At 41.1% G+C, this 27,359-nt stretch overlaps 1 protein-coding gene across 9 annotated transcripts; it reads right to left on the bottom strand.

Annotated features, from left to right (window-relative positions):
* Nucleotides 1–475: 475 nt before the first annotated feature.
* On the bottom strand, nucleotides 476–25,184 carry sfi1 (SFI1 centrin binding protein). 9 transcript variants are annotated; one of them, XM_018759949.2, is made up of 33 exons: nucleotides 25,155–25,184; nucleotides 24,450–24,610; nucleotides 24,165–24,362; nucleotides 17,800–17,871; nucleotides 17,605–17,715; nucleotides 17,397–17,491; nucleotides 17,176–17,293; nucleotides 16,841–16,943; nucleotides 16,568–16,724; nucleotides 15,938–16,099; nucleotides 15,443–15,513; nucleotides 15,261–15,353; nucleotides 14,863–14,960; nucleotides 13,166–13,232; nucleotides 12,740–12,870; nucleotides 12,363–12,444; nucleotides 11,380–11,558; nucleotides 11,170–11,245; nucleotides 10,197–10,292; nucleotides 9,899–9,975; nucleotides 9,540–9,642; nucleotides 8,853–8,949; nucleotides 6,961–7,121; nucleotides 6,100–6,174; nucleotides 5,903–5,977; nucleotides 5,391–5,567; nucleotides 5,014–5,222; nucleotides 4,803–4,898; nucleotides 3,823–4,021; nucleotides 3,307–3,379; nucleotides 2,486–2,642; nucleotides 1,497–1,593; nucleotides 476–688 (listed from the first exon to the last, which is right to left on the bottom strand). In XM_018759949.2, the coding sequence occupies exons 1-33, from the start codon at nucleotides 25,164–25,166 to the stop codon at nucleotides 533–535; spliced, it is 3,834 nt and encodes a 1,277-aa protein (XP_018615465.2). In that variant the 5' UTR covers nucleotides 25,167–25,184; the 3' UTR covers nucleotides 476–532. The 9 variants fall into 9 exon arrangements, with proteins under 9 accessions (XP_018615465.2, XP_029115571.1, XP_018615467.2 ...); XM_029259738.1 differs by having other exon boundaries at nucleotides 3,307–3,376; XM_018759951.2 differs by having other exon boundaries at nucleotides 5,014–5,204.
* Between the last annotated feature and the right edge of the window lie 2,175 nt (nucleotides 25,185–27,359).

Raw genomic sequence — 27,359 nt, 5'->3', positions numbered from 1 at the left:
TAAAATTGAGAGAGTACAATTTAAACAAGTCTCGTCCATATCTTCAGTAACGACAATCAGCTCCAGAAAGGGATTGAAAGGAGCAACAGAACATTATTTTTGGCAAAAACTAACAGGGTAGTTTTGCAAAAGCAGCGGGGCAGCTAATACTGTAGAGGTTGCAGGTTCGAGTCTGACCTCCAGCTATAATACCCTTGAGCAAAGTACTTACCCTGAATTGCTCTGGAAACATTAGCCAGCTGTATAAATGGGTGAATAGAGTATGAGAGAAAACATGTTCTTCACCTGTGTGGCCTCAAGTAATGAACTCGGACACAGCTTTTGCAAAAAAATTTATTTACTTTTTGAAAAAAGCCAGTATATTGGAAGTCAAATTCAAAAATAAACTTCACAACCCAACATTTTTGTTTTAAAAAAGTATAACAAAAACAAAAGCATAAATACAAAGAAAGATTTCATTATTTATACTATTTTTCCTGTTAATAGTGCCATAATTCTAGTGCTCTGAAATGTAAAGCTGACGCTGCTGCACTCACTCCAGTTGTGCGGTGCGAGTCGCAGTTCCAGTTGTGCAATGACATGCTTCCTGCAGCATGCTGGTTATGTCATGAATCCTTGCAGCATGACCCTGCATGGCTACCTTTTCTTTTGCCAGTTTTGTTGCAAGCCTTTTTATCCGATCCTCGAGCTGAAGAAGGGAGAATTTACTATTTAGGTAAGACCAAAGGACAGAGATAATTCAGTACACACTAGACATTCATAAACTATGATAAACTGCCACTACCTCTTAAATGATTTCAACGTCATAGCCTCATGCAGTGGAACTATGTTGCATTACTTTTGATTATTTCAAACATTCAAGAATATAGACTTGAGAGAAAATTTGTTGAATGAATATATTTGTAGGGTGGTGCAGTGGGTTGGACTGGGTCCTGCTCTCTGGTGGATCTGGGGTTCGAGTCCCACTTGGGGTGGCTTGCGACAGACTGGCGTCCTGTCCTGGGTGTGTCCCCTCCTGCTCCAGCCTTATGCCCTGTGTTGCTAGGTTAGGCTTTGGCTCCCCGTGACCCCAAATGGGACAAGTGGTTCAGAAAATGTGTGTGTCTGAATATACACTTTGCTGGAATTTGTACTTTCAAGTTTTTATAAATTAAGAAATTAAGCTACAGAACATATAGGCTAGCCAGCTCATTAAGAAGCATAAGCAGCACTTTAGGTAGATTTGTGTAGCTGTGCATCCTGGAGTGATGACTATGAGTCAGGACACTCTGTGAGGCCTGTGTGAGATCTGGATATATTCCTACAGCAGGAATGAGCAAGTCCTTGAAGGCTGGACACGGAACAGGTTTTGTATCATGTTGATTGCATCGGACACTCTTGGAATGTCAGCTGTGGATGATGTTTTAACTGACAGGTGAAACCCTAGAAATAGCACACCATTCAGCCCTCCATGACAGGCATTACCAGCCCGTCTTATGGCAGTCTTAAGGCCTCACCTCCTCCAGCTCCAGCCTTGTGGAACAGCTCTCATCATCATCGCTTGCACTCGTCTGCAGCCAACTCCTTAACACCTCTGCTAGTTTTCGCCATGTCCTACAAACAGTCACAAGAGTCTTCATCAGTTAAACATGCCTTGCATACTACTGCAGTATTTCTTATAAGCAGACTAATACATACTATAATAGCAAGACAATAATCAAGATGAACTAAATCATTCATGCTGTAACACAAACAAAAACTATAATCCCTGACAAAAGCTACAACTTCAGTCTAACGAGTACTTCGAATGATACTCAATAGTCACTTTTAAAAATTACTTTATATTTATTACTTTGATATATTTATTCTGGGAATGCAGTGATATAAATTTATTGGACTGAAGTTCATGCAATAATCCAAGAAACCTTTAACAAAAAAATTTGACTTCTCCCCAACTATTCTCTTGTTAAATCACAATCCAAACTCCTTTCTTGGTGATGTTATGGTACAGACTATCCACTCTGACATAGTCGGCAAAGAAATGTACTTTAATGTTGTGGTCTACACCAGAAGTTCCCTTTAAACATGTGGAAGACTGAAGTGTTTAAATTAGTTCCACTTCAAAAACTGAAATTTAATTTCCATGACAATTCTATTTAATTCTGGAATATCAGGAAACCCTTCTGGAAGTTATTAGAAAGTGCTACATGATTACACCCGGAAAAAAATTGTAACCTTTTGACCCTGAGCCCTTGTTCTATGTATGTGGACATATTTGCTTTTTGTCACTATACTGTCACATCTGTATCTCTTTTGACCCTATGCTGTGCATAAAACCAATAAAAAAAACTTTATACCAATACATCCTAAAATAACAAAATACCATAATGTATTTTTCTCCAAGGGCCATTGTGGAGTCTGCAGAAGTTGGTAAATTCCCCAATCCCCTTTTACAACTGAACAATAAAAGTTACAATAATGGTACTTGAGGGATGAAAATTCTTACTGGAGCTGCCTCTTCTTGTCCTGAAAGCGCTGCATCTCCTGTCTAATACCGAGTAGCTCTTTGGTGAGTGCAATGTTGTGGTCAGCAGAAGGCTTTAAAATAGTCTTTTCACTTTCCTCCTCCTTCTCATCATCATCAGACCTATTACAAACATCCACTGCAACAAGAGATTGATATTTGTTTACACAATGTCCAGTGCATCATCTTTTTGTTTCAGAGTAAAATTCACATTTCTCATATTTTTGCTGTGGGGAAAAACAGCTTATGAACTAAAATACATTTTTTGCTTACTCACATCTTAATCAAATAAAGTTATATTTTTCAGTAAAAAAACTAATTTCAGTTCAATTCAGTAGTATCATTCCAAGAAAGTATAGTATACAATAGCCAATATACTGTATATTTATTTTTATTGTGTGGGGTTCCTTAGTCATCTAGACATACACAAAATATGGTTATTTTAAAAAAGGCTAACCAATACTATATATTTTAAACTTTAATATATGCTGAGAGCGGGGGCGAGCGGTGGCGCAGCGGGCTTGGCTAGGTCCCACTCTCTGGCAGGCCTGGGGATCGAGTCCCCTTGGGATACCTTGCAATGGACTAGCATCCCATCCTGGGTGTGTCTCCTCCCCCCAAAGCCTTGCACCCTGTGTTGCCAGGTTAGGCTCCAGTTCGCTGCGGTCCCGCTCAGAACAAGCAGTTTCAGACTGTGTTTGTGTGTGTGTGTGTGTGTGTGTGTGTGTGTGTGTGTGTGTGTGTGTATATATGCTGAGATACTGACCATTAGGCTGTAATTTATTAGAATTCCGAAGTAATACCTGTATAAACAGCGTTCTTGTCAGCTTTTGAATGACAACTAGGTTTGGCCTCTGGTTTTTGGCAAACATGCTTCTGAAGGAAAGATAAAGAGAAAAATAGTTTTCAGACATCTGAAAGAGGAAAATACGAAAAGACACTTCATAAGAAGGGCAAAGTTATTATATGAATTTCACAACATTATAATTAATGCAATGTTATGGAATAACCATAATACGGAGAATGGAATTAAAGAGACTGACAGTCAACTGGAGAAAATTATTAACTAGTATCTCCATTTTAGGTAGAAGTCCTTTTACCTGACACATTAACAGTAGCCCAGGACTAAATTGGATTTTCAGGGGAGAATTCCAACTAATAGCATAATTCAGAAAAAAAGACTAAGTTTAATTTGTGTCTGATAAATTGTTAATTTTACTGGTTTTAGTATTAGTTTTAACAAGGTTTATATATACAAATAGTTTAGGCAAATGTTTCTGCCTGCAAAGTGAAGGTTTTCCGTGACATCACAATCTAACCTGGGGTTTACAGGAGACCATGAAGCAAGACGGAGGCAACAGCAGCTCATGGCTGGGAGGTTCTGACTGGAAACCCGAGGGCCCAGGAAGAAATGGCCCATAGGTCAGTGGTATTGGTGGTGCTGGGGAGCTGCCAGAATCATGGCTCCTTCCCTGACTGCAGGATGATGGTTTAGAAGTGGATGTCAGTTCCTGGGTGCTGGAACAGACACAGAAGTTGTGAGATTGTCACTTACTAACATGACTGTTATGAACATCTAGAGAATAAATATTTAATAATGCAGGTGCCCCTCAATTTATTTACAATTTAAGTTCCTAAAAATCCTTGGATGTCACTTTATATACAGTACATCAAAAGTATGAGACTTTACTGGCTATATACATTTAGTTGTAACATCTAGCTATGTTAAAATTAAAACCAACTAACAATTATTGAAAATAACACTATTATTCCACATACTCCTCTTCAATCCCAATTCCTGACAGATTCATCATGTAAGTGTGTGTAGCATCTGCCATCTTCCACCACTTCATCTTTCTTCCAATTTTTATCTACATCTTAACAGTATTTCTTTCTGACTGGCATATGAGAATCATCAACGCTCTTGCAGTTAGCAGGCACGATCAAGGGTTATAACAACATTTCTCAAAACAGCACAAAAGTGCACAAACACAAGATATGCAAGCTGTAAACAATTTGGAAACAAGGTGAACTAAGGCAGTTCCTCACTCCTATTCTGCATGGATATGCTTCGATGCCATCCCCCGGCACAGTGGGTAAACACAGGTAGTGTCAGCTCCATGACAATATGAAATATTAGACAACAAATAAGACAAAGCTATTAAAAAAAAAAAAAAACTGGAGAGAAAAATTCTTTATGGAAATTTACAACTGTTCCTAATACAAAGAGCTAGTGAACAGAAAAAACTAAAGATACTTAAAAACAGTAACACTGACTGCCTGCTGCAGCATAATATACCTGCATTGTGTGGCAATCTGTTGCAGCTTTGAATCCCAGGACTGCAGCAGATGTTCAGATCGGCGTGGCTGTAACCTTGAAGCCTTCAAATATAATCTGTACACAAACACAAAAAGTACAGGAAGGCTCTGTGAGAAACACGTGAGCAATTTACCAGCTTTGACAGTCAGTAACAAAAAAGGGTAAAAGCATTTGTGTGAGGTACACTCACATCTGGTTGGCAATGGGGTTGTTTGGCCTTTCTTCAGCAGCATGACTCAGACATCTGGTCTGTCCAGAATCTTCTGGGCCAGGTTGAGAGAAGCTAAAAGACACACTCCTCTTTTGGTGAGCCCTCTGGCCTCTGTCTGCCTCACCCAAGGCCTGCTGCTTCCAACGCATAGCACAGCGCCACACTGTTGTCTGCAGTCGATGCAAATTCTGAATGACATATAGACACATCCAAAACAATTTCACGCATACAGAAAATTACAAGTGTAGGCAATACACAGAGAAATAACCTTCATTTTAAACATGGTGTCACGTTTATATCAGTGGCAGCAAGGATGCTCAATCACTCACTCTCATAGAATCTTCATACCCACCAACCTGCTCTTGGCTATGCTGCGCTAGACTGGCACGGAACCTGGCCATGTCTGCACTGTATGTAAGGATGTGTACTGTGCCCTCTCTTAACAAGCTGTCTCGGTAGAACTGAACTGCTTGGGCTAGGCGGTTCTGCTTCCGCTGCTGCTCTCTGACCCAGTCTCTCCAAAGATGTAAAACCTGAAATCGACAGGGACCCTGAATGATAACATCTCAAAGAATCTGCATGTGTACAGGTGAACAAAACAGGATATTCAACACCAGCAACAATAAGTTTTTAACAGCAAATTTTATCATTAAGCATGTAACTAATATATTTAAGAAATGTAGAACAAATTGTATTAAAGTTTACAGACTCAACAAATGCATGAAATTAGACAAATCCAAGATGAAAGATGCTTAGTTTCCCAAAGAAAAAAAGGGGAAAAAAAGACATTTCATACATTGGTTTGGTCCTGATTCTAACAGAGTTTCTACACAGTGCTGTAGGTAGTGAGTGAAGTGACGGCCATTACCTTGGCCTGCAAGTTGAGTGACCAGTACCAGAGCGCCACCTCAGTGTGCTCTGCCTCAGCACGCTTCAGACACAGCTGGGTGAACCAATTATGACAAGGGGTTAGAAGAAGGTCCTGTTTTTCCCACAGATTGGAAAAATCAAGATTTTATGTGATATTAGGTCAGGAACAGGTCATATGGAGTCTTTCTAACATACCTGTCTTCTCCAGCAGGTGAAGTGTCGCAGACAGGTTTTGTGAATCAGGAAGCATTTGGCCTGTTTTTGCATGATCTTGAGCAGGAATCGAAATTGTACACATGCAATCAGGAAGCAGGCAAAAATAACACTGCACATTAGCACATCAAAATATTGGTTAAAAAAAATACATGAATTAACATTAATGGCACTGACAATGTAAATATTGTGACTGAAAATGTTTTAAAAATGATTATGCGTTTCTTTAAAGTGACTGAAATCGCCTGTGTATGCAGCTGGGTAATTTCTGCAGCAGCAATTCAGGGTAAGCACCTTGCTCAAGGGTACTACAACAGAAAGTGGGATTCAAACCTGGCCCCTTTCAGTCCAAAGGCTACACTGTTTGCTGCTGCAGACATCCATCCATTTTCAGTAACCACTTGTTCAGTGCAGGTACACAGTTGCCTGGAGCCCATCTCAAAAGCACAAGGTGTAAAAACATACACTGGGGCAATTTAGAGTCACCAATCCACCTGATATACATGCTGAAGCTACACACACTGAGCCAGTTTTGAATCTGTACTGAACCCACAAGTGAGAAGCTGTGAGGCACCAGCACTACCCAACGCCCCACCAGGCCGCAAAACTTTTTTCACTCAACTCTAACAACTGAAAAATGTAACAGATTAAAACTAGTAAAACTTAAGTCTGTCTAATGGGGCCCACTGTCACAGAAAGGCAATCAATCACCCTGGAACGAAACTCAGTATTAAAGGAAACAGCCCAGTACATGAGCACTTCTGATCACTGCAGCTAAAACCTACAGTCATGCTGTCTGTTGTTAAACTATTTCTGGTCAGTGAAAGTGTGTGTATCACTCACCCACAGGCGCTGCTTTGTTCGATGATATTCGCTCCAGGTCTTCAAGCTCGTTCTGAGGAGAACCGTGCAGTGATATCTCCTGGCCTTTTCCATCCCCACCCTCTCCGTAGCAACCTCCCTGCCTCGTACCCTCCATCGCGTAAACAGCTGCTGCAGCAACACTGACCAAAAGAACACAGAACAGAGAGAGAGGGTGTGAAAGTACAGGAAAGAGAAACATACACACACGTATTTTCTGAACCGCTTGTCCCATACAGGGTCGTGGGGAATCAGAGCCTAACCCGGCAACTCAGGGCGTAAGGCTGGAAGGGGAAGGGGGACACACTCAGGACGGGACGCCAGTCCGTCGCAAGGAACCCGAAGCGGGATTTGAACCCAAGACCCACCAGAGAGCAGGACCCGGTCCAACCCACTGCGCCCCCCACTGGAAAGAGAAACAATTAAACAGAATTTAAAGGAATTAGCACCCTCAATAAATCAGTTCCATGTTTATATCATCGTACAATCATGTCAAATCTCCCTTCTTACGTTGCATAAACACAAAAGTCAAAATTAGAGCATAATGTGTCAAAAAAGCAAATGTGTTGTAATATTGCAGGGAAGGGACTATGCTGCTTCCTTAAATTATAAACACAGGCTGGAACAAGGTTTTTAACTCCAAAAGCACTATTACCTTAAGTCCCAATCAATAAATTATTAGTAATATAGCCATCCCTGTATTTGTTTGTTGGCTTTTTTTCTGTAAAACCAGCTTTAAGTAAGTTACTTTGGTAGACAATACTTCCACGCTTTTTAACTTGAAGTTACATTAAAACTAATTTAAAATTGCTGAAAACTTAAGCGTGTACTGTCTCCACAAACTCCTATTCAGTTGAAACTGCTGACCCCTTAAGCCTATACAACCTTCAAATTCCAAGAGACAATCTCTGCTTGTATCCTTAATTTCCATGTTTGCCAGTTTTACAATTACAAGCGGTCCCCAATTTATGATGCTTCGAATTACGATTTTTTTGACTTTACGATGTTGAGCTGGCGACAGACATTCTGTAGAAACCGTACTTCAAATTTTGACTTTTTCCCAGGCAAGCGATATGCGGAGCAATACTTTCTCGCAATGCTGGTCAGCGGCAGCGATCCGCATCTCCTAGCCTGTCACACAGAGGTGTGTATTAGGTGTATTAAATGCATTTTCAACTTACAATATTTTTGACTTATGATGGGTTTTGTGGAACGTAACCCCATCGTAAATCGGCAACCCCACCTGTACTAAAAATTCACAAACATCAGACATGACCTGTGAACGCTCTGGAAGAAAGTTAAATTAAGGTGGCCCAACAAGCATTCTGTTTGGGTGTGCTTTGTTAACATTTACAACCTCGGTGGTTAAATAGGTCTCTCCAGCACAAACAAAAACTGTAAAAACGTTCTGTAGGTTTTTATTTAAAAGGAAGAAAAAAAAAACGTCAATCACCCTTTTATAATTTGAGCATCCGACGTACATCTAAATACAACTAACAGAAATTAATGATAAATAACTAACATAACTAATGTTAATTTCTGTTTGCTGTGTCTTGTCTCAATGAAAGTCTCTAGTCTCATTAAGTTAGGCGGTTATCAGGATTCATCTATCCTGCGTTTTATGCACCTACTCGAGCAATGAACATCGGTGCATCAAGTAGAAAGTAACAAACTAGGTCTACTTAAGAATCACATGTCTGCAGCCAAGTTCAAGTTTATTGTCATAGGTACAAGTACCATGTAAATTTAACTGAATGATAAATGGATTACTATCAAGAAAGGTCCACTGAACCCTTTCAGTGAGACTGTGTCAAACTAAAACCTGCAGAAATACTATTAATAAAGATAACTTTAGGAGGTATGTCCCTTGATACCTCGCTGCAGCTGAGCCTGTGCTTTCCCCACAGCCTCCTTCTGGCATTGTCGAGATCTGCGGGCTTGGTCAGTGGTATTCCTCCATGTCAGCAGGACCTGTGTGCAAATACATTATGAAGTAATGGGAGGATCAGAGGGAGAACAACAGCGTGACATTTCTGTTACTAAAAAGACATTATCACACTGATGGAGTATTAATGAACATTGATCATTCCATACATGTCACTACGTGTGATTTCATACATGTAGAGTGTCTTCAGTATACAGGTGGTCCCCGATTTACGTTCCATGAAAACCATCATAAGCTGAAAATGCATTTAATACATCTAATACACACCTCTGCGTGGCAGACTGGGAGATGCGGATCGCTGCCGCCGCCCAGCATCACAAGAGAGTATTGCACCGCATATCGCTTGCCAGGAAAAAAAAAATGAAAATTCAAAGTATGGTTTCTACTGAATGTCTGTCACCAGCTCACCATCATAAAGTCGAAAAAATTGTAAGTCGAACCATCGTAAATCAGGGACCACCTGTACACACATGTCCTTCTGACACGGTGAGTATATAGTAAGTACATTGTATAATCCCACATGCTCAAGAGGATGCGATTCATAGTCGTTTTCCCACTGAAATAGTAAAAGTCCCCGCAAAGCTATGTTTCACCATGAGTTGGAGTAGGAGATCACCTTGGAGAGCAGAGACTGCTGATAGTGCAGGCTGGCCCTCTGCTCTTTATGCCTCTCTCTTGCTAGCTGAACAGCATTCTCCCTCCACACTCTCAACACCCTCCTGAAATGCCAGTGCAGACAGGGGGACAACCCAGCAAATGAAATAAGCACAAGGAGAAGAGTCCCTGGTGCAAGGCGATGACATGATTACAGTGAAGTTATCTAACTATGACAACTGTACTTTCAAGTCAATGAGTCTTTCACAAATATAATTTCTGAATTTTGTCACTGTTTAAACAAACAACTTAGCAGAGAACTTCTGAACGTTGTTCATTTTCATGCAGAATGACACATAGTGTCCTTAGAGAGTACAGTACCTGAGAAGTTGCAGCTGCTGCCATCTCTTGAGCTCCTCCACTGTGTGGTAAACTGCTTGCGTGTGCTGGTGATAATGCTGAGGGGAAGGGGTTAAAGCTCTCTCTGTTGCACACTCTTTAATTTACCATTTCATGCTGTTTTTCCATAGGAAATCATTCCATGCAGAGGGCAACTGTAGCCAAAGAATCATCTGAGCACTTAGTGTGATACTACAAATGTGTGCTGGTGTTCTCTGCCTCCGTAACCAGGGACTATTAATGCATCTCTATATATCAAGGGATGTCTAGATTTCAGCACCTTCCACCCCTCCAGCATGTGAGCCAGCAGTCTGTTACTGTAGTAGTTGTCCATTTGTTCAGTCAATCTGCTCTTCGATCTTCTGTACTGGATGTACTGTAAAACAGATATTCAAAGAAACACAAATTCACAAAACAGTGTAACGTTTCAGAAGTATGCAAAACACAAAGTATTACAGTAATACTAAAAATAAAGTTGAAATTTCAAATAAATTTTATTAAATTTTCCACTAAATTTGTTGAAGCATGACAGTTCCACTAACTCAGGAGAAGAAGACTCCTCAAATGTACATGCTATGAGCCACACGTTTCTTTTAAAATTACACTCTGGTAATTTCTGTTGGAGCAACTCAGGGCAACTACCTTGCACTACATTGCACTCACACTACCTACGGCTAGCATGACGCAACAAGAATTAAAACTCAGTTCAGAGACCCAAATTGTGATACTATAAATACACACACACGTTGACTGAAGCCACTTATCCCGAGCAGGGTCGTGGCGAGCCGGAGCCTAACCTGACAACACAGGGTGCAAGGCTGGAGGGGGAGGGGACATACCCAGGACAGGACGCCAGTCCATCGCAAGACACCGGAAGCAGGACTCGAGCCTCAGACAAACCAGGGAACAGGCACAGGCCAAACTCGCTATGCCACCACACCCCCGATACCATAAATACACACACACACACACACATTGACTGAAACCGCTTGTTCCAAGTGGGGTTGCGGCAAACCAGAGTCCCGCTTGGGGTGCCTTGTGATGGACTGGCGTCCCGTCCTGGGTGTGTCCCTTCCCTCTCCAGCCTTACGCCCTGTGTTGCTGGGTTAGGCTCCAGATCACCACGACCATGCTCGGGACAAGCAGCTTTAGCCAGTGTGTGTGAGTACAACACTTGCTCCTGCACCAAAGTACATTGAGGTAAAGAATGTCCAGAGTAAGGTAATTGCTGACATAAGAGAGACTGGTGGTACCTTTCTCCAGCAGGTAAAGGCTTGTCTAATGCAGATCATGTCGTTATGTCTCACTGCTTGCTCCATCCTGTCCCTCCTGCAAGACCACACACAAATGTTGCGGTTGTCATCGAAATAAAAACTACCCATACGATCAGCTACATCAGAATACTGAATATCTCAGGTAGCCTTTTTTTTTTTAAACGCATCACCAGCATTCCACTGCCTTACTGAGCTACAATGGTGGCCACGTTGTCTCTCCACTCCCTGAAGGTCTTGTGAGCCAGAGAATGCAGGTACAGCTTCTCCGCTGCTCCCCGTTTCTCCCCCTGCTGTCTCTCTTCATCTGCCCTTCGCTGCCAGTGCACAAAGGCACGCATCAGGACAGAGCGGTCTGCATGCAGAAGTGCCTAATCACATGAAAAGAGCATGGCAGTTTATGGATGACAGGAAGCTAGAGGCAGCATTTAAGGACATAAAAAGAAAGCGGTGGAGAACACAACAAATTTGACTGCTGAGTAGTACATTATGGGTCCCTCTGAGTCTATGGAGATGACATTGGTTACAGTGAGCAGCATCCCTTATTATTTACAGCACATGTGAAAATGTTATAAGCATTTGCCAAGATGGACTAATAGGAAATTGCTGACTATGTGAGCATGTGTCAAGCACTCTGGCTATGTGAACATAAACAAAGACAGCTGCTAATGGTGGATTTTTTGAACTTGCAAATTCTAGTAACATTTTCTAGACTATAATTTTCTTATTGTTTAAAAGAAAATTGTAGAGTGCTATAGTGAAGTTGCTCTATAGATGGTAGTTATAATAATGGTACAGATGCTCCTTGACTTACGATGGGTTGATTTACGATTTTTTAGACTTTACGATGGTGAGCTGGCGATAGACATTCAGTAGAAATCGTACTTTGAATTTTGAATTTCAAATTTTTTCATGGCAAGCGATATGCGGTGTGATATTCTCTGGCGACGCTGGGCGCCGGCAGTGAGCAGCATCTCCCAGTCTGTCACGCAGAGGTGTGTATTAGGTGTATTAAATGCATTTTTGACTTACAAGTTACTTTACGGGTTTTGCGGAACGTAACTCCATCGTAAGTTGGGGACCACCTCTATTACTATAATTGTGAAAAACGATTTAAGGTTCCCCAGGGCAGATACCAAACACTGTTAATAAGGCATTGACTTTTTTCCTCTTACCATTCTCTCAGCCAGCTGCTGCTCCCTCTTCTCCACTGAACGATCCCACCAGGTATAGAAAGTCCACGTGTAGGTCTTCTGTCTGCAGCACATACAGCAGGGTATTAGTCACTTGCTTCACTGTCCCACAGCTTCATTTAAAGAAATGCATCATCATAGATAAACCCCCACATAAAACACAAGCCCCTTCTGGATTTTGTTAGGGACTGATTACCAGAGATGCTCTAAATTTTGAAATGGAAAAAAAAAAAATGTTTCAGTTTTGCTTAATATTAGCATTGAAAAGAACAGTACAGCCATGCTCTGAAAAGTTTTTAATGGGATGGTCACATGTGATTTCGTGACCATTTCCAAGGGAGCTGAGTGGAGAGGCTCACCGATAATGGACTTCTGCCAACACCTTCCTTTCCCTGTTCAGCTTCTGCGTTGTAACAAAATTGCCCCAGGCGCTGAGACACTGTGACAGAACACGCCTAGCAAAGCAGCTTTCAGCCCGTAGTTCCATCTCCTGCCACAAAAAGAACTCCCTCCTCAAAATTCTCAGCACTACACATTTAAAGTAGAGTAAAATATCAAAACTAGTGACTTTAACAGAAAAGTGATTGTGAATACTGTAAAATTAACATCAACCTACAGGGAAGACTAAGTATGTAAATATATTTACAATTTGATCACTATAATACAGGTAATACAAAGACTCCTTCTCAGAACTATGTATAATCAATATGCAAAGTCTTACAGATACTTCAAAATACATGACTTTTTGTGGATTATGGAAAAATAGAAAAGTTTGCAGTACAAACTTTTGTTAGTCTCTGGTGAATCAGGCATGTCCTCCATCGATGCAGTGACGACTTCAGCAATGTCATACTGTCGAAACACATACAAAGCTCCACTAAGAAATGTGAAAGTTACATTTATTCATTTAGCAACTCCAAACCAACTTCCAATGAACTCTATATAGTGGGCTCTATATCAGCCCACACACCTACTAATTTACCAAGGTCACTTACACTGGTAGATACACTACGTCACTCATCCATACATCAGTGGAAAACACACACTCTCTCTGTCACTCACACACTATGGGTGAACCTGAACAGCATGTCTTTGCACTGTGGGAGGAAACCTATACAGATACAGAGAGAACATGCATACTCCACACAGACTGAGAGGGAATCGAACCCCTGCCCTCTCACACCACACAGGCATTTGCAGCACTACTCACTGTGCTACCATGCCACCATGCAGTTAACTGCAACCCATCGCATTTCTTACTATCAATGTTTTGTAGCACAGTAAACCTTAAGACAAAAAAATCTCGCAATTACAGTTTTTGAGAAGTCTGTAGAGCCTTACTGAACATTAAGGCAAATATAAATCCTCTCACTGCTATAGTTGTTAATAAAACAATTATTCAATATGTGAAATCTGAACTACATCTTTAAAGTTAATTCATGAAACAATGCATATTAGTACAGTCATTTCTGCTATAAAACAATAAGATACATTTTAGTAAAATCCTGCCTTATGGAAAATCGTTCAATTAAAAATAACACGGCTTATAGAGAAAAACTGGGTTGGTGCAGAACAGTCCAAACCAAAAGAAATTTGTAACGAAAGCACTACCAATTTTAAGAACAAATCTTAATAAAAATGTTAGTTTAAAACATGTTAATTTCATAATAAATATAACACTAAATACTGAACTTCACCTTGAAAAAAACTTGAAAATACAGTGCCTTGAAAAAATATTCAAGCATCTTGAAAATTAGCATAATTTTCTGGATTTCGAGACATATACACATATTCTTCCAATAAGTATTTTTTATTGTAAACTAAAGTGCTCTAACAGTTTATTCTGAAAGCCAAAGTAAATAATTTGTCAAAAGACTTTCTTATAAAATAAAAACTGCAGTACTTCTTGCAAGGCACTGTAGCATGAACATAATATTGACTCCTTTATACTAGCTGTGCAACCAATATCACGGTATTTCATTTTGTTTAAAATGATACACAATATCATGGGTTATGAACTGTTTGATATTTTACAATTTTATGATTTTTTTCCCCCGTTGTAGTCAGGATTTTTTCAAACCAGTCACCTTGTTAGAAAGCAAGTAATTTTAAGTAGCTAATAATTGGAAGCGTTTATATTCATCAATATCAAATTTCTTACAACATACCATACTATCAAGACTGAGTTGTACTCACAGTGTGTAACAACACTTTATGAATGTCTGAATTGCTTCAGAGGGGGTGCGGTGGCGCTGCGGGCTTGGCCGGATCATGCTCTCTGGCGGGTCTGGGGTTTGAGTCCCGCTTGTGCCCTGTGTTGCCTGGTTAGGCTCCGGCTCATCGCAATCCCGCTCGGGACAAGCGGCTTCAGCCAGTGTGTGTGTGTGTTTGTGTGTGTGTGTGTGTGTGTGTGTGTGTGTGTGTGTGAGAATTGCTTCAATTTCCTATCTATATAGTTGTTAAACAAATGTTAAGAGTTTACCCGTAATGTCTGAATGCTCTGTCACAGTCTGGTTTTGTCTTCCTATCTTCCTCCTCCTCATACCTCTGTCTCCACTGATTCCAGAAACAGACAGTGACCTGCAAAACACAAGAATATTACGTAATCTGGGAGGACTGCTGTTTTTCATTACTGGGGGGTTTTAAGGTGAAGACTGATCATGCCAAACAACAGCATTGAATGAAAAGCCCAAAAATATGTCTAGATTTGCATTCAAGGTGGTTTAGAGATGATTTTCATTGATAAAACAACTTTCAATACCATGCAAAGCCAGATTTACTGATCGTACTTAATGACAGTAAATGCGATGGCTACACATCAGTTCAGCACAGCCACATGACTAACAACCATGACTGAATCATTCAGTGAAATATACTAACGCTGTGCTGGCACTGCTGGATGGCAAGGTTCATGTTGACACGGTGTGCCTTGTTATTAATCACATTCTGGGTCAACAGCTTAAGTCCAGCTCGCTGCAAAAAGAGGCATAAGATCAACACAGACAGAATATATTAATTGCCAAGCCCACCCATAATGTAAATTTAAATTTTGTCATCCTCACCAGTAGGCATGTCCTGTAGTGCTCCTTAGCAAGCTGGTATCTCTCTCTCTGCTCAAAACACTGCTCCACATCTTCAAACCAGTTTAGAAAAAAGGACAACACCTTAATAGGCCTTTAACCCAGGACATTCCTTGAAAATTGCTCATAAGCAAAAATTCATAAACCTAAGTCCTTATAACTTTCATTCTTTAAGAGGAAAATTACAGCTCATTCTTGACCTTGACAGTAAGTCAACTTTTTCAATGCAAACACAAAAAATATCAATCACCATGCACAACTTACATAGTATAGAACATAATTTAGGACCGATTTTGAGTTGTCTGTCAGATAAGGCACTTATGCAATGGTATAACAAATTGCTTAGACAATCAGGAAGCTCATAATACTGTATGTTCATTGAGACTGTCAATGCACTATGAGCATCTCCATCAGCAGGAACAGGAAGGAGGTGTAGAACTACAGGAGATGATTATGCATTATGAACATGAAGGATACAGGTTCTCCAGTGATACAGTGCAAGGCGTTGGATGTTCCTCCTTGCCAAGTTGGACATGGCCTGCCACCTGTTTCTCTCATTCTGTTTGCAGTGGAGGGCACCTCGCCATGCGTGCCAGTAGTGCCTCAGCACATTGAGATGCTGTGTGCGTTTGGCTACAACTGCAACACCGCAGACACAAAGCATGTGAGCTCATGCAAGAGATTAACTTGTGAAAATACATTAACATTACAGTTTTTTCTAGTGATGTATCAAACTAAGCTGTTTGCAACACCTTCCTGTCTGCCAGCAAGCTAAGAGCAGATGCCATATGGTCTTCCAGTTTCTTCTCCTTCTCCCTGCAAGTGAGGTATTTCCTTCCACAACAGCTAAGCAGTGAATGGAACAGTGTACCATCCCCTGTCCTCTGGTAACCAGTAATTCATCGACACCTGACAAACCAATGGAAGTTGTATATCCAGCAGCCAATTTAAATAGTCCTTTCTCAAGGCAGAATCAAGACCTGCCAATATGAAGTGCTGCAACAGGATACCCAATGAGAGAGAGAAGAAATGACACCGGTTCAGAGACCTAGACCTCAGCCAGCACTTAGGACAAGTGGAATAAATAGTAGGTGACATTGTACACACGTTGTTGTTCTTTCTTTGCATGACGGCAGTGCAAGTAAGAGGCCCAAGAACTTAGAGCGCTTTGCTTCAGTACACGGCCGTAGTGCACCCAGGCTTTGGACTCCAAGTTCCTCCTGTAGCAGGCTTGCAAGTACACTGCTCTCCACTGAAGATACGCCTGGAACAGATTGGTATATTGGTCAAAAGATGTCAGAAAAACACTGGCGGTGATGTAACATTAACAAAACTCCACTGATAGGATGAAGCACTGAAGAAATGTTTCCAACATCTCACCCTGCTCTGCAGGCCCAAGGCCCAGTGCTGTAGGGCTTCTTCCTCCATCAAACACCATTCTTGTCGGAGCTGTAGATGTCTCCTCCAGAGGCCCATTGCATACCTGCAGCAACACAAACAGAACCATTCAACAGAAACCCTGCACAGTACAGAACACAATTCCAGTGATACACACAAGTCTACAGAATAAAGGAAACATGACAGCTATATAGACGTATTAATGATCCAGAAAGAGCTTTGAAGTGACATAAAAATTGGGAAGGTCAGTTAGAGGTAGAATACGTGAGCATTTCCAGGCAGAAAAATCTCAGGGACAGCGTATCAGAGGGTCTCACCGGAGGATTGTGCGCTCTCGCTGCTGCCGAGCTGATTCCTGCATCCTGGCTTTGGTCCTGCGTGTGCCAATATAAACGTGCCAGCTTTCCCAGGCCATGCGCAGCCTTTTTCCCTCTGCTGTCAAGCAACACAAATCTCATTAATGTAATATGCAACAGCACCTGCAGATAGCTATCAGGTGAAAGTCTACAGAATATAAATCCAGTGTCAGTGTCCTCACCATAACTGTCTAGTCTTTTCAGTGTCCTTTTCTTCTCCCTCCTCATACACACGTACCTCCTCCAGTTACAAAATGCCTGGTTATACAGGTGGAACCTTGGGAACAAAAAAGAGCACACCCCCACATATGGTCAACAATGCTGTGCTCCAGCAGCACACTAGGATCATAGGAGCTGTTAAACCTCCAGACACACCGAGGGGCTTCTTACCTGTAATGACACTCAGCTCGCACAGACAACGTCCACTCCTTTCTGGTGACCCACCACTCATCCCTCCACCCCTCCAGCGCTGTCCGTAACACAGCCTGCTGATGGTGAGATCTGATGTGACAGGATAATGAAAACATTTCTCCCATGCTGCTGAGAAAGAAGCGAGGCAACAATGAGGAAAAAACTCCTGTATACCGAGCTCTGGATGGATGGACGCGGCCAAAAGTCTTCCTGATCCACAGGTACAAAAACTTTCGGGCGATATTTCTGGAAAAAGAATAACATCCAGTGTGCAGTTAAAGCAATGTATTAATATATACCAAATGAAATATGATGAATTATGAAATTTTATTTCTTGATGGCACAGCGAGTAGCACTGCTGTCTCAGCACGCGTGTGTGTGTGTGTATGTGTGTATTTCTTGATCTGCTGTTGAAAGACGTAAAGTGTTTGGAGCAAACAGGTGTTTTTGTGCCTGCTCTGAGTCAGTAAGTAAAGGGGACAGTCTTTTGCATGTGTGCTGATAACCTAGGGGCCCATGGTTTCAAGAAAGCTTTAATTCTGAGAAACTTTGCAGATTTTGTTTGATCAGTAAGCATGAAGTCGAGTCTGGTCAAGCTGAAATGACCGATTTTAAATTAAGAACTGTAGAAGAACACAATTCTTTTGGTGGAGAAAGTGCAGATGGGTGGAAGTTTGCGAAATGTCAATGGTGTGAAAGGGGAATATGTGCTAAGCAAGCACTTGTCTTTCTTTCATCCTGTCACAGGTTTCCCTCCTGATGCATTACATGATTTTTTGGGAGGCATTGCACCTGTAGAATTGTCTTTGTGGCTGAAAGATTTAATTTTGAAAGGAAACATTTCATTTGATGAGCTCAATAACTGCATTAAGTCCTGATGAGATAAATGTTGAATTCCACAGTGCATCTTGAAACAACATTGATGGGGCAGTTGGACAGCCATTTACCCCAGCTGACAAATGTTTTCCAGAAGAAAGGAGGTGTTTCTGGCCAGGAACTAACCAGACATCTAGCGATTTTGCAAGAGGTATGTGTGTGTATACACTGTTATATACAAATTTTCACTGACACTGTTGTATAACTTCATGAAATCTACCTGTTGCGTACCATATAGATCCCCGTTTTGCCTCAACTGTCTGGATTATTTGCAAGGTGGAAGACACAAATAAAAGTTAAAATAGTGCTATTGCCCTACACATTCAGACCTCTAAAATTTTGTGAAAATGAAGTCACAATTCACTAACATTTTGTACTTAGAGGGGAGTTCATTTACAGCACGTATAATGAAGTTAATGTACAGTTTTTTTAATGTATTTTTATATTAATGTATTTAGGAATATTTTAATAATTGTAATCCTTTTACACAGGCTACAAGTTCGAGGTTCAAGGTTTATTGTCATAGGTACAAGTACCGTGTACAAGTACCATGAAATTCTTGTTTGAGTGCTTCTCCACAGACTATGAACAAAAAACAATAGATAATACTGCACAAAACAAAACAATAACAATAAAAATGCTAATAACAAGAAATAACAGTAACAATAAATAACAACAGACAGCCAGAGTACTTTTAACTGAGAATACTTAAAGTGACAAAGTAAGTAATGTGTTTATGTGCTTGGGTGGAGCAGTCCAACTCTAGTTACAAAAGGTGGCACATTGGTGAGTGTTGTATACTCTTACAGCAGAGGGGTAGAAGCTGTTCCTGTACCTAGCAGTGTGGGTTCGAATAGACCTGAGCTGCTTTCCAGATGGCAGAAAAGAGAAAAGTGGCTGTGATCTTTCATGATGTGCATTTTCTTTCTGAAGTTGCATGTGGTGTAGGTGTTCTGGCCTGCTGGTAGCTGTGTGCCGATAATTCCCTGAGCCATTTTGACCACCCTCTGTAGGGCTTTCTTGTCCTGTATGGAGCAGCTGCCACCCCAGGATGTAATACACCCTGTGAGGACGGACTCTACAGCACACCTGTAGAAAGTGGTGAGAACTGTAGTGGACATCCAGGCTTTCTTCAGATGCCTGAGGAAGTGGAAACGTTGATGTGCCTTTTTGATGATTAATGCTGTGTGCTCAGCAACCGTAAAAGGGCAGCAGTCCTCAAAGCACTTTGCTTTTATTTTGGTGAGGATGATGGAAATCTTGTTCAGGAGTATGTGGTTAAGTCGGTGTCACATGTACTGTCTTCTGTTATAGAAAGTGTTTTATCATTTAATGTTTCTCGCCCACTAATCATTACAAGCTGTTGTATCAGCACCAATAACTTTGGTTCAAAACTGCTGAATAGGTAGAGAAAACAGCTCTCACAATGTTATACAGAGAGGTGTTTCTGTTATTTAGCCTAGCTTTATTGATATAAATGGGGTGGTCAAAATAATAGAAACATATGTAAGTACGACCACGAATGATGTATGCACCACGAACTGCAGCCTCCAAAATGATTATACAGTTGAATTACCGCCTCTTTGAAACAGTTTGAACAAAAATTAAACATTATAATCTTAACGAAAGGAGTATTTATTTTATGACCATTGCTTTTAGCTAAATGGACCTAAGAAACTAACAACTGAGTATATACTGTATAAGGCTTTGATACACACATAATACTTGTTAGTAGCAGACATCCTTTATCGGTTTGGCTCTGCACCAAAGACTTGATAGGAAGAAAAATACACAATATCACCGTACTTATTTTTAGGGAGGGGGGTGCAGTGGCGCAGTGGGTTGGACCACAGTCCTGCTCTCCGGTGGGTCTAGGGTTCAAGTCCCGCTTGAGGTGCCTTGCGACAGACTGGCATCCCGTCCTGGGTGTGTCCCCTCCCCCTCCGGCCTTATGCCCTGTGCTACCGGGTTGGCTCCGGTTCCCCGTGACCCCATATGGGACAGGCGGTTCTGAAAATGTGTGTGTGTGTATTTTTAGGGATTGACAAGTATGTGAGCAAGTGTATGTAATTAACGTTAAATTAATTACATGAATACATGCTTTCTTTTTTCTCCTGTTATCTTTAAATATACAGGACATTAATGGAGAGGACATCGTAAGAGACCTGCAAAAATCTACAATGGGCAGATATGTCATCAACAAGGAGGGTGCAGAAACTGGACATCATGATGATATTGACTTTTATGTTGAACGAGCAGTCATTCTGGAGAACATTGGATCGGTACCCTGAGCTTATGCAATGATGCTCGGAGTCATCTATGCACTGAACATGGCTTACCCCAAACATCTGAAGTACTACTATGAATTCATTCAAAAAGCCCTCTTTTGGATGGATAGTGAAAGGCTGTCTCCCAAAATCCTTGGACTAAAGAACAAAATCAGTGCTGGACTGTAAGATTTTGTCAGCCACACCCTGTAAAGCTGCAGTGGTATTCATATTTTTTTGTTGGGAGGTGAGAGAGAACATGTACAATGATGTGAAACGGTGAATTGCAGTTTCAGAAGATCTTGTAAACTGAAGAACAAATTGAAAAAAGAATATTTAAAGCTGTACTAGTGATGTTGAGGAGTATTCGTTAGAAACGAAAATTTTTGTTGTTGTTGGTAGTGGTCAGGAATGGTGCTGTTACTTTTTGTTAATGGTACTGGTGCATTTTGTTTTAAGATCTCAAGCCAATCAAGGGTTAAGAAAGTGAGTTACATTAGAGGCGCTCTTGTTTCTGAGAACAAAAATTGTGTTACGTCTAGTCACAGATCATGACTGACAAAAGCTTTAGGATTTTTCAGTGTGTAATTTATTTTTATGTTTATGTTGTATTCTTATTTTTTATAGAAGCTTTTTCGTAAATCAGCTAAGGGTTACAGTTAACGCAAGTTATACTTTACTTGTAGAAGAAATTATACTGTATGTTTTCTGTAGTCTTGGTTTATTAGACTTCACTCTCTCAGATGTTTTTGAATTTCTTAATTGAAGTGGCACAATAAAGTCACAGTTGTTAAAAATATTTTGTTTGCTTTATTTTTCTGAATTATTTTTCTTAATTATTGAAAGTTAAGCTAATAGCAGCTATAAATGTTTAATTTGACTTAATTTTAGTATGTAAAAATTTAACAATTAAATTGATTTGAATATACCAAAAACCCCTGGATAACAGGAATCTAAGTTACATAATGTATTTTAATATACTAAACATGGGTTTAGTTGGAAATACTAAGCAAATTACAGTAAACATTACTTAAAATACACACAGATTGTCTGAACTGCTTGTCCCATTCAGGGCCGCGGGGAGCCGGAGTCTAACCCGGCAACACTGGGTGTAAGGCTGGAGGGGGAGGGGACACGCCCAGGACAGGACGCCAGTCTGTCGCAAGGCGCCCCAAGCGGGACTTGAACCCCAGACCCACCTGCTCCCTGCTCTCCTTCTCTCTGCTTAAAATAGTTAAGCTAAAAATACAAATAAAATAAAGTACATCTTACTTAAAAACATTGAATACAGTGAACTTAAAAAACGTCTGGATTTAGATACATTTATTTCATGCAACCCTTTGACATAATAAAATTAAGCAAATTCAACAATAACTTAAATCAAGAAGAGGGTTTCAAACTATCAAGGACCTGGACACCCCTCATTTCAAATCTTTCGGTTTCTTGGACACAAAAATAAATTAACTTGGTTTTGGAGAACTTTTACCTTTAGGTTGATGTTAAAATATGCAAGGTTGTAGTTTTCACATAACCGGTCCTTTCCTAATCAGCAAAAAAATACTATTAAATACTATTTGTGTATAAACGCACCCCATGCCATAAGACAGCTAATGTCACATATGGTTTTGTAACTTTATATAATAAAGACTGTTTTTGTGAAGTTGTTTAACATGCATGGTTAACACTCATCGAGTTCAGTGTAACATGCAAGGTATGTGAGTTAAAGTGCAAGACTTGGTACTGGTAAGGTCATTGTTGAGACATTGGACACAACATTGGACACAAACTGTTTAAATAAAAAAAAAGTTATTTGACCAGTGTTACGGTTTGTCTTTTATTTAGACTAAAAAATAATGAATGAATCCATCTAGCCTATTTATGTTCAGCCAAAAAAAAAAAATTTTGTTCTGATTCATTAGGTAAACCTAACTATTTATTTTGCGAGAACTTATGATTTTAATGTAATCTTTTGAGTTGGGTGGAATTCATTCCCAATTTGTTGAGATAACTCAAAAAAGTGCTTGTAGTAGGTTGCCTTATTATTTTAAGTTGCCGCAACATTTTTTTTACAGTGTGGGAATAGCCTAACTGTACAGTATGGAGCAGCACGTGGCACAGTGGTTACAGTTGTTACAATGCAATCACGGGACCAGGGTTCATGGCACTGTCCTGCTGCAACAGCCCTAAGCAAGGTACTTAATGTGAATGGAAACAGTAAGAATAACCTGTTGTACTCGGTTGTGGGGATAACTCTAAGCAGCTTAATATTCATAGCGTAATGGTGCTGAGGGGGACTGGTGTGGATTAATGTAAATAGTTGGTATTAGTATCTATTCCTGTACATAGTCCTGTGTTCCTTTCTGATTGGATGTCACATTATTGATGCTCAGTCTGTCACTGGGGAATTCTCAGGCTTCAAGCGGTCACCCCCCCAACCATAATGTGGAGGAGGGGGGATCACAGTGAACTGGAGAAACTCTCAAGTGTTCAGCAGACTACCTTGTACTGTCGTTGTCAAGACTGCTGTTGAAAATAAATGTATGTAACCAGTGCTACACTGAGGGTACGTGTTCAGATGGTCACCCCACAAAAAGGACAAGAAGATTACCCCCCTTCCCTTTTGGACCAGATCACTCGGGTGCTTTGGAAATCAACTTGTCCCAGGTGGGGGCTCCTCTTAAGTTCAGTTTGCCAGGTTGAAGTGAGGGGTCCCACCTGGGAGTTGGAGAGGAGGGGGATTATTGTTTGGATAGATTGTTTAATATCTGACCTTATTTGGATTTTATTGAAGTTTTTGTTTCTGAGATGTTTAATACTTTTTTTTAGAGTTGTTGCTTATTGATACAGTTTATTTAATTTGGGTTTTCTCTATTTGTAGTGTGATTTTAATATTCAATAGCTATGCCAGATACTGAAAGTCATGAGTACTTTGTTGGAGTCTGACTTCTTGGAGTGTTGATATTGTGCAATTGTGCTTCTGAATGCATTAGTTCTGCAGTTTTTGGGTTATTGGATGATGATGGAGATGAACTGAAGCAAAGTTGTCATGATTCATATCTGATGTTTTAACTGCTGTTTAATGATTGTTTTGTTGAGCTTACTGAACTTTGTTTGAATAAATTTGTATTTTGAGTTTTAATTGTGTGCTGCTGTTGTGGGTGTCTTATTTGGAGATGCTGAATTGTGTATTTGTATGTTTTTTTTTTTACTTTTAACTGGAGTTAATAAAGGGGAAAAAAGTATGTGTGAAACAATACTATCACTTCTCCAGAAACCTGTCTCCAGGAGCTCCACGTCATGTATTGTAGAGGCACTACAATAAAACAGTGCAAGTTGCTGTGTAGGGAAGACACCGGCGAAATGAACAAACACTTATAAATAACAGCAATAACACACCTTCTTCTCAGCTCCTTCAGTCTTCCACCTCTGGTCCAGGTGTAACACACCCGGTTTTCGGTCTTTTTGACCACCATCATCATGCCGGTTCGGGTCACACTCCCCGTCCGCCTCAGCCGGGGCGACGCCGACGGTCCGGTCCCTCCACGGCCAGGGCAGCCGCCAGCAGTAGCTGGGGCAGCTTTACCTTTAGCTCCCCTGAAAGAAAGGGTAAGCCGGTGTGAGGGGCGCGCAGGCCGTAACAAGTAAGTGCTCTCTGGAGCGGCTGCATACGGTCGAACCCACCTCATGGAGCCAGAGCGGAGCAGCGGTGTCCCTGCCTGCCTGCGACGCGCGGTCGCTAAGAGCAGAGACTCCACTGTTATACACAGCAACTCCGCAACTCGCAACGAACACTTCACTGGCTGTATTCCGTTTCTCTGAAAAGGCCAGAGCTGCAGTAGCAGCTCAGGTAACGCGGCAAGTTAGGTCTACTGGATATGAGGATTACAGCTTTTTGTTTAGCAACAAACACGGCTGTGAGCCGCAGCGACAAGGACTTCCTGGTGCAAGTAACTCACCCGCGGCGGGAAAACGCTAACGCTAATGCTAAAGCTAGCGGGCTGCAGTAAGAGCTCACCGTTTACCGCCGCACTGCAAATTCGTTTTTCCCAAACTGAACACATTGATTGTCGAAAAGTAATTAGATATCGCATTTACCAATGTGTAGTCTGCTTTTCAGTTTGGTAATATTATTGCCATTGTTTGTGGCATTAACCCAGCGCCTCCAGCCTGAGCAACTCCCGACTCTCTGGCTGAGATTAGCCTCAGCAGCAATTCTTTAACTTTAAGTCCCCTTGACAAGGCTTGACAAATATCAACTGTCTATTACACAGAGCTGTATTACATTTCTTTATTTATCAGACGCTTTAAGCGACTTCCACTGAACTCTAGTGTTATCAGCCCACACGCTTATCCAAGGTGACTAACACTGCTAGATACACTACTTACTGGGTCACTCATCCATACATCAGCGGAACACACACACTCTGCCACTCATACACTATGGGAGGAAACCAGAGCACCGGAAGGAGACCCACACGGGGTATTCTGTCCTGGCAGTGGTGTTCTGAACCAAAACGTTGACAGATAGTTAACAGAAATAAAGCTCCATCACACGTTCTTTTTTGCGCTTGCGTGTGTGATGCACACTTTATTTGACTTTTGTAAAACTAAAGAGAAAATACAAGGATACAAATTACAAAGTAACTCGCAAAAATATTACAGATAACATACAACTTTCACTTTTAGAAACATCCGCTAACACATTCAAACAGCTAAATAAACAATGAAGCGCATTAAGGACGTGCAGCAGGTATATATGAAAATGATTGCACAGCTTCGTTAGCATGTTAGCCATCAGATCGCGATGGATTTCAGGACAGAACATCAATCTTTAAACATGTCAATATCAACCATCTTTCAAACTAACACAAAAGTATTACAGATGTTTTCAGAATGAAATTTAATTGGTGACTTACGGTTGTATCTATCACAATTGAAAGCAAACAACGCGACTCTGGATGCCGATCACAGTCTCTTCTTCTATAACTTTTTAAACTACCAGATAACTTTTTTATCAATAAAAGTGTTTATACTGTAAAAAAAAAAAACAGCTTATAATGATAAATAAATACTGCACGGTACACTCCCCGCCTGGTATAACTTATGTTATACCGCTATGCATTTTGATTACCAGACAAAAGTAAGACTACGTCACATAGGTCTTAAATACTCTCTGACAACCCCCTGCTTAGCAGTCTTCACCATAACCCTATGAATTTTCCCATCAGATGAAGCTACAGTCTTTGTTATAAGACCAATTGGCCACTCACTGCGCTTAGCTTCCCCATCTCTCAACAGAACAATGTCTCCTTCATGAATACCATCTCTCTCCTCTGTCCATTTCCTTATGGATTGCAAAGTAGACAGGTACTCCTGCTTCCATCGCTTCCAGAATGAATCCGCTAACATCTGGACTTGACACCATTGACTTTTGTGCAGGTGACGTAAGTCAAAGTTTCCTGGCAGAGTTGGAGCAACGCTTGCTTTCTGAGTTAAGAGCATCGCTGGTGAGAGCACTTGTGGCATGCTTGCATCTGTTAAAACTTGGGTTAAGGGACAGGAATTCATAATGGCCATGACTTCTGCCATTAAAGTTGTCAAGACCTCATGCATGAGTCTTGTAGGAGTTTTCATCAAAAGCGCCTCCAGGATACGTCTTGCTATTGCGATCATTCTTTCCTACACCCCTCCCATATGAGAGGAGTGCGGAGCGTTGAACGTCCAGGTGCAGCTTTGATTCTGCAAGAAGCCTTTCAACTCTGAGTCGCTACTGTCGACTTGGAGTTCTTTAACTGCTCCAACAAAATTCGTCCCTCTGTTTGAACGAAAATGCTTCACTGGTCCTCTGACAGCCAAGAAGCGTCGCAAAGCACAAATAAAGCTTGATGCTGATAGGGACTCCATGACCTCCAAGTGAACTGCCCTGGTACTCAAGTAGCTGAATATGACAGCCCATCGCTTGTTCTCTGTGCTGTGCTCTCTTGTCTTGCGTGTTACCACAGTGAATGGTCCGAAAACATCAAGACTTGTGTGTGTGAAAGCTGGATCTACAGAAACTCTATCTGAGGGCAAAGCCGACATCTTCTGACTCTCCATTTTACCTCTCAGCTTCTTGCATAGCACACATTTGTGGATGATATTTGAAACGAGTCTTGCCGCTGACAATCCACAATCCAGCACTATGTATAGCGCCCTCGGTAAAATGACGGTCTTGATGAGCCACTTGATCGTGGTAATGCTGAATTAAAAGATCAGTTACATGATGGTTGGGCGGGAGTATCAAGGGATGCTTCTCTGGATCTGAGATGTCAGCACAGTGAATGCGACCCCCAACTCTTAACAGACCTTCCTCGTCCACAAAGGGGTCAAGTCTTAGGAATGTGCTACGCTGCGAGACTTTACCATACTTGGTTAGACTCTCAAACTCCTCTCTGTACACTTCTCGCTGTACAGTTTTGATTATAGTCGACTTATAGCAATGTCTCCACATCCAAAGTCTTTGTACACCGGTGCCACTTTCGACAGAAATTGTTAGGTAGAGATCGTGAGAATGATTTTGCGATGTGAGTAAGGGTAGTGACAGCTCTCACC

Source organism: Scleropages formosus, chromosome 17 (assembly GCF_900964775.1).
Source record: "Scleropages formosus chromosome 17, fSclFor1.1, whole genome shotgun sequence".
Taxonomy (NCBI): domain Eukaryota; kingdom Metazoa; phylum Chordata; class Actinopteri; order Osteoglossiformes; family Osteoglossidae; genus Scleropages; species Scleropages formosus.
This window is presented reverse-complemented; position numbering and strand designations above follow the sequence as displayed.

Coding starts and splice junctions, on each gene's coding strand:
- sfi1 (XM_018759949.2), bottom strand. Junction 16,944..17,175: donor CGAGAGCGCACAATCCTCCG/GTGAGACCCTCT, acceptor GTGTTGCTGCAG/GTATGCAATGGGCCTCTGGA. Junction 12,871..13,165: donor TTCACCAGAGACTAACAAAA/GTTTGTACTGCA, acceptor TTTTTGTGGCAG/GAGATGGAACTACGGGCTGA.